Consider the following 13,258-nt stretch of genomic DNA (forward strand, 5'->3'; position numbering starts at 1 on the left):
TTTAAAACATAAGAAAACATAAATTTAAATTAAAATCTAAATGTGTTACCCAATTTCTTGAGTGTGGAGCAGTAACCTGAAAAGGACTAAAGGCGCAGAGTAATGTTGACTTTTCTTTCTAATTTTTAAAATTATTAATTAACAAAATAATTTACCGAGTTTCCCATCAGGTGGTTTCTTAAAAAGCACTACTAATATATTTTTTTTTATCTGAGGATAAATGTATATTTGGTCCCTTGCTCATTAATAGATTCTGATTTTGATTCTCGTAATACGGTAATAATTGTCTATGAACTTTCAACCTTCTATTAATTGAACAATGCAATTTTTATCCCTTTACATAGAAAATATGTGATATTTAGACCATTTTTAGAACTATATTGAGCTTGAATATAGAGAAATAATATGATTTCGATATAAAACATTGATAATTAAATGTTCAACATATACCAACAAGGGTTGTGGTGTAGCAGTAAGTACTCCTTCATCCTTAACCAGAGATCTCGAGTTCGAGTCCCTGGGTATGAGATCGCCTTTGTTAAGGAGCACTTTACCTCCAATGTGGGACTTCCCGGCACGTATCCGGATTTAGTCGGGCCCCAATGCGACTAGTGAAAAACCCAAAAAAAATGTTAAACATTCAATCATTCGTTAAATTATTAAAGATAAGCATACAGAGGATCAGAAGTGCATATATCAATTCATTGAAGGTTAGATTACATGTGCTTAATCAGAAATTATAATGGTAAATATTACACTTTATTTGACATTTTAGGGACTAAAAGCGCAAATATTTCCTTATTTTATTATTTATATATGTGATGAGTTGATGCCACGTAAGCAAACAGCTAGAAAAGAAGCCGTACGGTCAGCCGGCAGCGGCGGACAAAACAGAGTAAGAGGAGAGAGAAACGAGGTGGAAAGATTACACTGTCCGAAAATTTGACAGCAACACTCATCCCTCAGCTTTCTCTCTCTATTTTCTCTCTCTAGAATCTTCTAAAACCCTATCCATCCTAAAAAAGCTTAGCTCCTTCTTTTGGTCTGTCTATCTTTCAATGGCGTCTTCCACTCCCCCACCCCACTGTGCTCTCACTACCTCTAAACCCTATCAAAACCACCCCCTACCCCAACAAAACCACCCCCATCCCAACCCCCACCATCACCCCCGCAACCACCCCCACAAAGTCTCCTTAAACCGACCCACCCACCCTCGCCATGCCACCACCCACCCCCCACCTTCCCAAAACTCTTCCTTTTTATCCCTTTCTTCCTCAAGATCAGATTTTTCAGCAGATTTTTCGGGTCGCCGTTCGACCCGATTCGTTTCCAAGATGCATTTTAACCGGCCCAGGGTTTCTGGTACCAGCCGCCACTCTTCATTTGCTGAGCAGGCTCTTACAGAAGCTAGCAAAAACGGCGCCGTTTTGGACCAGGTTTTGTTGACTTTTGAGTCAAAGCTATTGGGTTCTGATGATTATACGTTCTTGTTTAGGGAGCTGGGGAATAAAGGGGAGTGGTTAGCTGCTATGCGTTGCTTCGAATTTGCTGTTCGTCGCGAAAGGAAGCGAAATGAGCAAGGTAAATTAGCTAGTTCAATGATTAGTATACTTGGTAGATCAGGTAAAGTTGATTTAGCTGAAAAAGTGTTTCAAAATGCTGTGAATGAGGGTTATGGTAATACTGTTTATGCTTATTCCGCCTTGATTAGTGCTTACGCTAAGAGTGGGCATTGTAACGAGGCGATTGGAGTCTTTGAGACCATGAAAGATTCCGGCTTGAAGCCTAATTTAGTTACTTACAACGCACTAATCGATGCTTGTGGGAAAGGGGGTGCTGATTTTAAGAAGGCATCGGAGATTTTTGATGAAATGTTGAGAAATGGGGTGCAACCGGATAGGATTACTTTTAATTCGCTGCTTGCTGTTTGTAGTGGTGCGGGGTTGTGGGAAACGGCGAGGGGTTTGTTTAATGAGATGATTTATAGAGGAATTGATCAGGATATATACACGTATAATACGTTCTTGGACGTAGCTTGCAATGGGGGGCAGGTAGATGTTGCTTTTGATATTATGTCTGAGATGCACGCGAAGAATATCTTGCCCAACCAAGTTACTTACAGTACTGTGATTCGTGGGTGTGCAAAGGCGGGGAGATTAGACAAAGCGTTGAGTTTGTTTAATGAGATGAAGTGTGCAGGCATAACGTTGGACAGGGTTTCTTACAATACGTTACTTGCTATATATGCTAGCTTGGGAAAGTTTGACGAGGCTCTTAGTGTTAGCAGGGAGATGGAGAGTATGGGAATTAAGAAAGATGTTGTCACTTACAATGCTCTTCTGGATGGGTTTGGAAAACAAGGGATGTACGCCAAGGTTAAGCAGTTGTTTGCAGAGATGAAAGCTGAAAAGCTTTCACCTAACTTATTGACGTACTCCACGTTGATCAGTGTGTATTTGAAAGGAGGTTTGTATCAGGACGCAGTGGAGGTCTATAAGGAGTTTAAGCGCCAAGGTCTGAAGGCAGATGTCGTTTTTTATAGCAAACTTATTGATGCCTTGTGTAAGAAAGGCCTTGTGGAGTATTCTTCATTGTTGCTCAACGAAATGACCAAGGAAGGGATACAACCAAATGTTGTTACATACAATTCTATAATCAATGCTTTTGGTGAATCAACAAGCAATGATTGTGGATCAGATAATGTCACACAGGTTGTACCCACGGTCCCTGAGAGTAAGGTGGTATGCACTGCAGAGGATAATATCATTAAAATTTTTGAGCAATTAACTACTCAAAAGGCAGCTAACGGGAAGAAAACTAATGGTGAAAAACAGGACTTGCTCTGTATTTTGGGTGTTTTCCATAAGATGCATGAATTACAAATAAAGCCTAATGTAGTCACATTTTCAGCAATCCTGAATGCTTGCAGGTATAATTTTCTTTCTCACTAGTTCCATGTTTTACATTGAATTGTGCTTTCCTTAATGCACCGTCGTTTCATTATGTGAGTGTTAGTATGATCCAGTGCTGTTAAAGACTCGCTTAAAGGGTGCTTAAGCCCTGAAGCTCCGTGAAACCTAGATTGTGTGAAACCCAGATTGTGCTTTGCCTCGCTTAATTGGCGGTTTAATGAAGGCGTCAAGGTGCTAAGGCGTGCACGCTTTCACCAATGGGTTTTGTCTGTAAGGCACAACAACATATATAGAGCTTAATCACAGTTTTTTCATTCTTTGATCCAAATAATTGTTGATTGTGTTTATAGTTACATTTTCATCCATTACATTTCTATTTTTGTTTTTTCTTCATTGCACTTTTCATCGCTAAAGCCCACATTTTAATTGTGCTTAATCACATAAATGTTTATGTAATTCAACTTTAGAAGGCAGTTCATTGGGTGGAAAAACTCTGGCTTCATCTGGCACTATTTGACGTTTCAATGATTTTTTGGTAACATTTTATTTTGTTTTAATGAGCCTTTCCTTCTGGTTGCTAGCTTCGAACTAGATTATTATGCAGCGGGTGTGAACATGGATAGGCTTTTCTATTATTGCCAAAAGTTTTTTTTTTTTCAAACAAAGTTTAGTCTCTCCAAAATCACAAGGAGTGTTAAAAAAATTGCTACTTAAAAGCATCTTTGTGGAATCCCAATGTAGTTGATTGATTCAAATGTTTATCATAAAGCTGAATGGATTTGTAGATATGATGTGTGACTTAAATATAATTGCAGCCGGTGCAGTTCATTTGATGAAGCTTCACTCTTACTCGAAGAACTTCGCCTATTTGATAATCAAGTATATGGGGTGGCACATGGACTTCTCATGGGTCAGCAGGAAGGTGTATGGACACAAGCTCTATCTCTTTTCAATGAAGTGAAGCAGATGGACTCTTCAACTGCATCTGCCTTTTACAATGCTTTGACTGACATGTTGTGGCATTTTGGTCAGGTAAAACTGCAGCTACATAACAACTGGAGTATTAAAGAGCAGAAAACATAGAGTAAAATTTCTGTATCATTTTATTTTAATTTTATGTTGAGTGAAATTTCTCTTTGTAGATGAAGAGATTGTGGCTTATGTGGTGTATAGCTCTAGATATTTCCTTTAATAGGCACGGCCTTCATTGCCTAATATGGAAAATGGCTGCGAAAGAACGCATCATTCCAAAACTCATGCTTTGAACTACTAAACCACATGTGAATTGCTGTGTCCAGCTGCAATTCTTGAATTTAACAGTGAAATTCTCCGAGGAGCAAGAACAAGGAAAAAAGTGAATCCTAATAGGAACTGGTTATGTGCGAACTAGTTCTTTCCACATCCAAAGATATAGTTTCCTTAAGAAAAAGGAGTTGAAATAATATAGCAAGCACACACAAATGATATCCGATCTAGCTTGTGTCATGGCTGTATAGGATCATCTTATTCTCTACTGGTGAAATAGTTACTGCTGACTCTGGGTATTTGGAGTCCGATCTAATTTAATTTTTCCACAGAAACAAGGTGCTCAACTGGTTGTGCTTGAAGGAAAACGTCGCGAAGTGTGGGAGAACACATGGTCTACTTCTTGCTTGGATCTGCATTTGATGTCTTCAGGCGCTGCATGTGCGATGGTCCACGCATGGTTGCTTAGTATACGGTCTATTGTGTATGGAGGCCATGAGCTACCAAAGATATTGAGGTATTTCCTCTTATGTTCTTAGATTTTTCCAGAGTTGGACAAACTATAAGAGTGATATGCATTAAATATTATACTGTCCTTTGCAGCATTTTGACTGGCTGGGGCAAGCACAGCAAGATTACAGGTGATGGCGCTCTGAAACGAGCGATTGAGGGCCTGCTCACAAGCATAGGTGCACCGTTCCAGATAGCCAAGTGTAATATCGGAAGGTTTATATCCACGGGAGCGGTGGTAGCTGCATGGTTGAGAGAATCAGGCACACTGGAAGTACTTGTTCTTCACAATGATAGAAGTCACTTGGGCTCGACAAGGTTTGGTCAAATTTCTAATTTACAGCCGTTGCCATTGTAGTTATTTCTGTATCATTTGACTGGGAATTTGACATCTCAATTCCAGTGTAAATTATATATATTCCTTCTGTTGGGTGAGAAATGTCCGATTCTACTTTCAACTTCCAACTTCCAACTTCCAACTGGACCAAATTGCCAAGAGAATCGTCGACCGGACTCTCCAAAAATGTTTTCAGGTGTACAGTAGGATCTTCCAAAAATAGTGCATTTTTTAAAGATCTGACACGGGTGCATTGTCATTTTTTGAGAGTCCGCGCAACATAGAGAATCATGCCCATTGGTCTATTTCGAAAAGAATATTCTGGAGAAGGGAATGGCCTAAGAATAAGATTTTGCATCTAAAATGACAAATATTGTCTGAGGTACACCAGGCAAAGCAATTTAACCTTAGCAGTAAAGGTTAAGGAGTAATTTTATGGAATTAGTTATCCTATTTTCTATATGGGATAACCAATTATACCATTTGTGTGTAAAAATTATCTCGGAATTAACTATTCCATATCTATATCTATACTAGATTAAAAGCATGAATGCCCTTAGCGAAATATCGTTCGCCTTTTTTACTCTTTAAAAATTTATTTCATATTGGACAAACTTGTAATTTAATTGTTTTTCTATAATTTGGAATTTCAAAATTAATAAATTTTTTATTATTAAATATTGTCTTATTTGAACTATGTACAAACTCCGATATTTAGGTTATATTATATATAATAGTTAAAGTATAAACACGTAATTGAAGTTTATTTTACTAGCACATTAGGACGAGTAAGAATAAGTCTTTAAATAAATTTAAAAACGACATGCCTACGTTCGAAAATAACAATAATTTATGGTTATAATAAATGTATACTATTTTGTAGCTTAAGTTTATGGTAAAATTGTTGTCATGTGATCAGGAGGTGATAGATTCGAGCCGTGGAAACAATTTCTTGCAGAAATATAGGGTAAAGTTACGTACAATAGACCCTTGTGGTCCGGCCCTTCCTCGGACCCCTGCGCATAGCGGGAGCATAGTGCACCGGGCTGCCTTTTTTATTTTATTTTTATTTTTTATTTTTGTGTAGCTTAAGTTTATATTTAAATGTCGCAATATATACTTATATAAACTCATAAATGCAATTATAAATGCAAATTTATAAATGCAATTATAAATTTGATAAGGAAACATAGATAAGATATTCAAATTTATTGAGATCAATAGCAATAGGTCGTGCTTTAATTTGTAACAAAATTTTTAAGATAGTTTTAAGTATAAGTTCCTTCCTGCATTTTTCTTTAAAATCTTTTTTAAGTTGAACAATATCGGAAGTCCTTATATTCAGGATTTTAAAATTACTTATAATTTTATTTTGTATATTTATTTATTTATTTATTTGAGTTAGTCACATATTTATAATACCTTTCATTTATTTTGTTGGACATTATGAAACATGCGGTTTTAGAACCAGCCATAACTATTTGTATGGATACATATATCATCTTATTAGGAGTAAATTAAAAGGTTTAAGGTTAAATTATTCCAAAAATAGGAAAGTATGACATTTTTTTTGGGACAAACTAGAAAAAAAGTATGGCGCATAAATTATGATAGAAAGAGTAGAATTTTAAAATCAATAAAAAATTTATCTTGTATATATCGTTCATTAAATGAATAAGGTAACATAACGATAATTCATTCGAAAAATATGCAGCAAGGCAAAATAAATAACCTTCTTAACAAAAAAGTATTAGAAATTTATGTGGCAACCTTCACACGCACCCACGGGCGGACCTAGGTTGGTAGTTGAGGGTCACGTGACTCCGTTAGCCTCGGCAAAAATTCTGTATATACATATTATATATATATGTGTACTTATATACGGGACCCCTTAAATATTTTAATGATGCCCCCAAACACAAAGTGGTGGATGGAAGAAGTGGTTGCTTTGGGCACTTAAATTCTCTCCTATGTTGTGGTGATGCGGGTTTGAAACCACCCAAAACTTTCCTCAGTCTTTTCTCCTTTTTTTTATTTTAGTTCTTTGAATACAATGTAATTTTTACTTAATAGAAAATTACTTTATTTTTACTTTAATCTTCTTCTTTTTAATATTCAATTATAATTTAGTACTAATACAAAATAGTCAACTTAATTAATTTTATTCTTTTTTGTAAATTCCTTCCTTAGAATTGAAAGCTCAAATTGCAACTTATCGCTCCACAAATAGAAAAATACAAATCTTCTGCCACAATCTTCTTTAACAGTCACTTTGAATTGACAATGGAAACTAAGAGTTTGAGACTCTTCTTCAATTCTTTTAGTAATAACATACTCTTAATCTTAATTTCTTTAGTAAGTCTTTTATAATTTTACGTTTGAACGCCCTATTGCGAAGAATTCTCTTTATCTCTCCTCGTTTAGTGCTTTCTTTTTCTTTAGAACTTCTTTTTGTTAATACTTGGATGATAAGTCATCATAATCATTAAGTTTCAAAGAGTTGCACGCCGAATTTTATCGCTGGCGATTAGCATATACAGGGTTGTATTTCGGACCAGAAGCCTTCTTTCTCTTTTTGTTATCTTCAACAATATTTGCTCCCATTATTGTTGAATTTCCACGGCCTCTCCTTTCAGCAGCTTTATTGTCCTCTTCGATTCTCAATCGAACAATGAGATCTTCAAGGGACATCTCCTTTCGTTTGTGTTTCAAATAATTTTTAAAGTCCTTCCACAATGGAGGCAACTTCTCAATTATTGCTGCTACTTGGAATGCCTCATTGATGACAAGACCTTCAATGAAAATTCCGTTAGTAAAATTACTAAAAATTTTACTTTCAACATTAGCATTCATTTGAAATATACCTTCAGCAAGTAGATCATGAATAATCACTTGTAACTCCTGGACTTGGGTAATAACAGACTTGCTATCTACCATTTTGTAGTCCAAAAATTTTGCAGCGACGAATTTCTTCATCCCGACATCTTCAGTTTTGTATTTCTTTTCAAGCGCATTCCACAATTCTTTTGACGTCTCCACGCCACTGTATACATTATACAGATTATCCTCCAGTCCGCTAAGAATATAATTCCTGCACAAGAAGTCAGAATGCTTCCACGCCTCAATCACGAGAAAGCTTTCATTCTCTGGAGTTTCATCTGGAAGATCAGGAACATCTTCCTTGATGAACTTCTGTAGACATAACGTAGTCAAGTAGAAGAACATCTTCTGCTGTCAGCGCTTGAAATCCATTCCAGAAAATTTTCCGGGTTTCTCTGCCGGTACCAATGCCGGAGTTCGACTTGTCGATGCGTTGGCAGTCATCATCGGAACAGCTTGATTTTCGTCATTCGCCATTTTTTTTTCTGAAAAAAAATGACACAAACAAACGTTTAATAAACATTTAAAACTAGAGTGAAAAATCACGTAGATTTTAATCTCCAACAAAATGCCACGAAGGCTTTACTCTCCAAATGGGAGTACACAAAACCACAAAGGTTTTAAGTTTCCAGAATAATAAGAATAACACAAATACAAAAATTAAAATTATTAAATTCCTTAAGCTTGTTGTTTCTCCTGTATTTGTAAAATAATGTTTATGGAAATTAAAACGTTAGCTTATTAACGTAAATATAAATGAAACACAAATTAATTCGAGCCCATTGAATTCACAGTGTTTCCTTAAGGAATTTAATCCCCTCCTAGTACCCAAGGTTATGGATTATTTCCTCCCAGGATAGAACGAATTACACACTGGTGTAGCGGTACTTCAAACCCCAATGTTTCAGCGAACACAAAGTTCGGCAGCAAATCACACTTACTGTTGCTTTCTTAGTAGTTTAAAACAATGCAGAACAAGGGAGGAGAAGTCAGAAATTCGTATGGAAAATCTGAGAGGAAGGAGTGCAAAGTATAGCTAACGTTGAGTTTTCGGTGAAGAGAAGATCAATTGCTCTCAAATTTTCAGTGTATATTCAACAGGCTGCTTTCACCCTCTATTTATAGTGCAATTAGCTGCTAAAAATGGACCCGCTGCCACTCATGAAGTGGAGCACTTGGCCATGGTGGACAGAGCACCAGGCTGTTTACTAATGGATCAATCAATATGGCAATGGTGGCTGGAGCACTACTCATGGTGGAATGAGCACTTGCTCATTAATATTCACGGATTGGAAAATATCTGTTACAAACACGGATAATATTACGTTAATATTCACTATTAACAAATAAATTTGGTCCAAAAAATTAATCAATCAATCATTTGACCGAATCCGAATCCGAAGCCGAAGCCGAAGCCGAGCCGAGCGAGCGACGACGGCGCGAGACTTGCCTTCTTCCTAACTCTTTAAGAGCTACATGAAGTGCATTTGTATATAAACCCACCAAACTCCTTTTCCTCTACATTTGAGGGACAATGTCTCATTAAAAGGAGAGGGAAACTTAAAATTTTACTCAAAATTTTCATTTCCCTCCATTTTCCATTCACCCTCTTTTTAATACCTTTCTATATTAAAAAGAAACTCAACAATAGGCAGATTCTAGGGATCTTTTGGTGCGATTTCTGCCCCCCTAGCATTTGAAATTTGAATTTAGGGGTCATGGGTAGAGCTTGTAAGGAGCCGTTTGAAAATCAAATCCAAATCTCTAAGAAATCAGTCCTTCAGACTTAGAGAATCAAAATTTCAGAAGTCTTTTGGCTTCATATGTTGGCTTACCCGTTGAAGAAGAGAGAGAGATGAGCGTTTGAGAGACTTGCACAAAAATGGGCCGGACAACCTCTGTTCTTGGCTGAGCATCGATGAATTTTGTATGAAGATGGCAAGAGGAAAGAGATAGGTGGGAGAGAGGGGTGGGGTAAGAGGCACTGGATTTGAGGAAAAATTCATTAACAATTAAATAGGATTTTTGGAATCAAAGAGAGAGATATTTCTGGTGGAAGAATCTAGAAAAGAATCAAGATTTGGGCTAATATTTTGGGCTGAATTAAGGAATTACTTGGGCTGTCTTGTGGACTACTGTTTGGGCTGGTAGAGTTAGCAGAGAATTATTGGGCACTAAATAAGCTTAATTTCCTTTCTTTTTTCCAAATTCTTTGGGCTTCTAATAATCTACAATAGTAATATTAATGTTAAATAATCCAGTAACTAACTTATTTATTATACCTAATTATAATTACTAACGTTTAAATAAAATACTAATCGTAAGATGCCCCAATATTTATTAAATATAATTTCATAATATTTAAAAGTTATTGCAAAAAATGTTCTCGCTTAGTGAGATAAAAGAAATAAAAATATTTTTCGTGAAAGGTAACAATAATGGTATGAACGATAAAGACGATAACAATAGAATTACTAACAGTAATAATAATAATATACTAATCATAATAGTAGTAATAACATTAATAATATTAGTAATAGTGATAGTAAGTAAATAATGATAATAATTAGGTATATTTTGTGCTAAATAAAATAATTATTCTTACATTATTAGTGATATTAGAAGCTTAAAGAAATAGTTTGGAAGAAAAGAGGGACAAAATTGGATGTCAACAGTGATCCCGTGAGTGAATTTTAGGAATCTTATATTTAGGGTTGGGTAATCACCTTAATAGTTGGAATATGAATTTTTGAACATGTATTAATTAGTTTATACACTATTTGATTAGTTTTGGATTTGTTCGGCATCGAATTGAGGATTTGAGCATAGCCTTGGACCGGAAAGTGGGCTTCGGAGCGAGGTAAGTCTCCTTTCTAATCTTTTAAGAAGGAATTAACCCATAGGTGAACCATATCATTATGTGCTTTAAATTATGGAGGCTACGTACGCACGAGGTGATGAGAGTCTGTAAGTAGCTACTAATTATGCCTATGTGCGGGTAGTTTTAGGTTCACATCATGCCTTGTTGATTTTGTTATTTGATTTGTGGTTATTGTTTGCCTTGAGAAGAAGCAAGATTGAGGTTGCATATTAATTATCTTGAAAAGCATTGAAATTGAGGAATTTAAGATTTTAAATGTTTTCATTTGAACTTCGTATTTTCGAAAAGAAATTGAGGAATATTATAATAACTTAAGAAATCAATGTGTAACCGTGTCACAATTATATTTCACGAGCGGGGTAAATTTTTACTAATCTCATGGAAGCGGGTCGTTCGCCTTGACAGGTTAAATAGATGCATCTATGGTTCGTGTCGTTCGATCCTCGGCAGTTCATAGTTTATATTTATATGTTGGTTCGTGTCATTCGACCCTCGGCAATGCACAGTTTATATTTATATATTGGATCGGGTCGTACGACCTCGACATGATTTGCACATGATTGTATTGGTTTCTTTGGAATTTATAATAATTGATATTGCTTCATTGACCTGAGATATAAATTTATAAATGATAAAAAATAAATTTGGAAAAATTATTATTAATAAAAGAATTGTTTACATACTTCATGATATTGAGCTTACAGCCGTTCTATGTAACTTATGCTTAACTATATCATTGGTATATTATTATTGGCCCATAGCAAGTGTCAGAGTCGACCTCTCGTCACTACTTCTTCAAGGTTAGACTGGATACTTACTTGGTACACATTGAATTTTGTACTTATACTACACTTGCTGCACATTTTATTATGCAGGTGCATATATGTCTAGTGGCCTTGTGGGCGAAATGGCGCGGTTATACGGGGACTTCAGATTATTTATATTTTCTTTCTTGTCCAAATTCATATTCCGGATGGATGCTGTATTTTATTTCATTTCCTAGTTGATGCTCATGCACTTGTGACACTGGGTTTTGGGGTGATTATGGGTTGTTCAGTATTGAAATTGTTAAAATTATTATTATTTACTCTGAAATTTCCATCTTCTACTATTTAATTGAAGGAAAACAATGATTTCGAAAATATTAAAATGACACCTAAATTAAGTATTTAGTGTTGGCTTGCCTAACAGCGGTATCTGGTGCCATCACAACTTTTAATGAATTTTGGGTCGTGACACCAATTAGTTTGAAAAATAATTACTTAATAATAAGGGTAAAATTGAAGAGAAGTGATAAGGCATGATATGATACATCTGCAGTTTAGCGAGGACATGACCCTAGATAGGAGGGTATGAAGATTGAGAATTAGGATAGAGGATTAATAGATAGTCGAGCGTATTTCTTTTCCTTATCTGTAGCATTAGTATTATTCTCGTATTTGCTTGTAATTAGATTTCAATTACTACCGATTGTTTCTTTTGTTTCGATTATCTTGTTGTTGTTTTTGCATCTTTTACTGCTTCTTTTCCGTGGCTTCTCCATTATTGCATTTCTTTTTAATGATGTTGGGACTATGCTTTTCCTGAGCTGTGGAACTTGAACTCTGGGTGACTGGATCGCCCCGGCGGGGTCACTCTGATGCATAGGGCCCTGAGAAGCGTTGTAGTACTTCCGCAACTGATCTTTTTGTAGGTGATGGAGCATAGCGTACTCCGGTCTCCCTGGGCAATAGTTTCATTTCTGATGTCTGCCTTGATGAGTGGGAGAGGTAGCCGAATTAGGATATCGCTACGGACAAGGGCTGCGCATGAAATAGCAATCATACTAACTGCACTACCATGAATATCCTTCGTCCCTTATCTCATCGTCTTCGAGGAAGGGTCTTTTCCCTTCTCATTTTTTTTTCTATCGAAAATAGCCTCTTTATCTATACAAGGTGGAGGTAAGGTCTGCCTCCACATTATCTTCTACATATCGTGAAATATTATTGGCTTATTATTATTGTTGTTGTGAGGATAAAATTAAACAAGTAAAAATAATAATCTATTTTTAGTATATTGTACAAGTAACGAACGGATAAGAGGAAGCGTATGTTATATGGGACAACACACGTTAATCCAATAGATAAGTGTATTATTGAGGTCCAAGAAAGTGTTTAATATTAATCGGATACACAATTAATTTGTTAGGTCAAAAATACCTGATTAATTGCCCATACCATGCTTACAGAGTCCACCATTAGAGGATTTAATGGATAATAGAATGACGTGGCACTCAAAATGACGTTTCAATATCCACATGTGCATGTGCTTTATGAGGTATTAATTCACATGCAACTGGCTGTCCTCCTATATGCCACTGATTTAGGTCTTGTCATCAATGAAGCATTTCAAGTAGCAGCAATAATTGAGAAGTTGCCTCCATTGTAGAAGGACTTCAAAAATTATTTGAAACATAAACGAAAGGAGATGTCCCTTGAAGATCTCATTGTC

The 13,258-nt window shown here is 35.9% G+C and overlaps 1 protein-coding gene across 1 annotated transcript; it reads left to right on the plus strand.

Annotated features, from left to right (window-relative positions):
- Positions 1-929: 929 nt before the first annotated feature.
- LOC104221428 (pentatricopeptide repeat-containing protein GUN1, chloroplastic) lies at positions 930-5,125 on the plus strand. The gene is made up of 4 exons (XM_070168502.1): positions 930-2,929; positions 3,728-3,944; positions 4,490-4,674; positions 4,761-5,125. Exons 1-4 carry the CDS (start codon positions 1,059-1,061, stop codon positions 5,023-5,025), a joined length of 2,538 nt encoding a protein of 845 aa, XP_070024603.1. The 5' UTR covers positions 930-1,058; the 3' UTR covers positions 5,026-5,125.
- Positions 5,126-13,258: the final 8,133 nt, after the last annotated feature.

The sequence above is a fragment of the Nicotiana sylvestris genome, chromosome 2 (assembly GCF_000393655.2).
Source record: "Nicotiana sylvestris chromosome 2, ASM39365v2, whole genome shotgun sequence".
Lineage (NCBI taxonomy): Eukaryota > Viridiplantae > Streptophyta > Magnoliopsida > Solanales > Solanaceae > Nicotiana > Nicotiana sylvestris.

Coding starts and splice junctions, on each gene's coding strand:
- LOC104221428 (XM_070168502.1), top strand. CDS start 1,059: ATGGCGTCTTCCACTCCCCCACCCCACTGTGCTCTCACTACCTCTAAA. Junction 2,930..3,727: donor GCAATCCTGAATGCTTGCAG/GTATAATTTTCT, acceptor ATATAATTGCAG/CCGGTGCAGTTCATTTGATG. Junction 3,945..4,489: donor TGTTGTGGCATTTTGGTCAG/GTAAAACTGCAG, acceptor ATTTTTCCACAG/AAACAAGGTGCTCAACTGGT.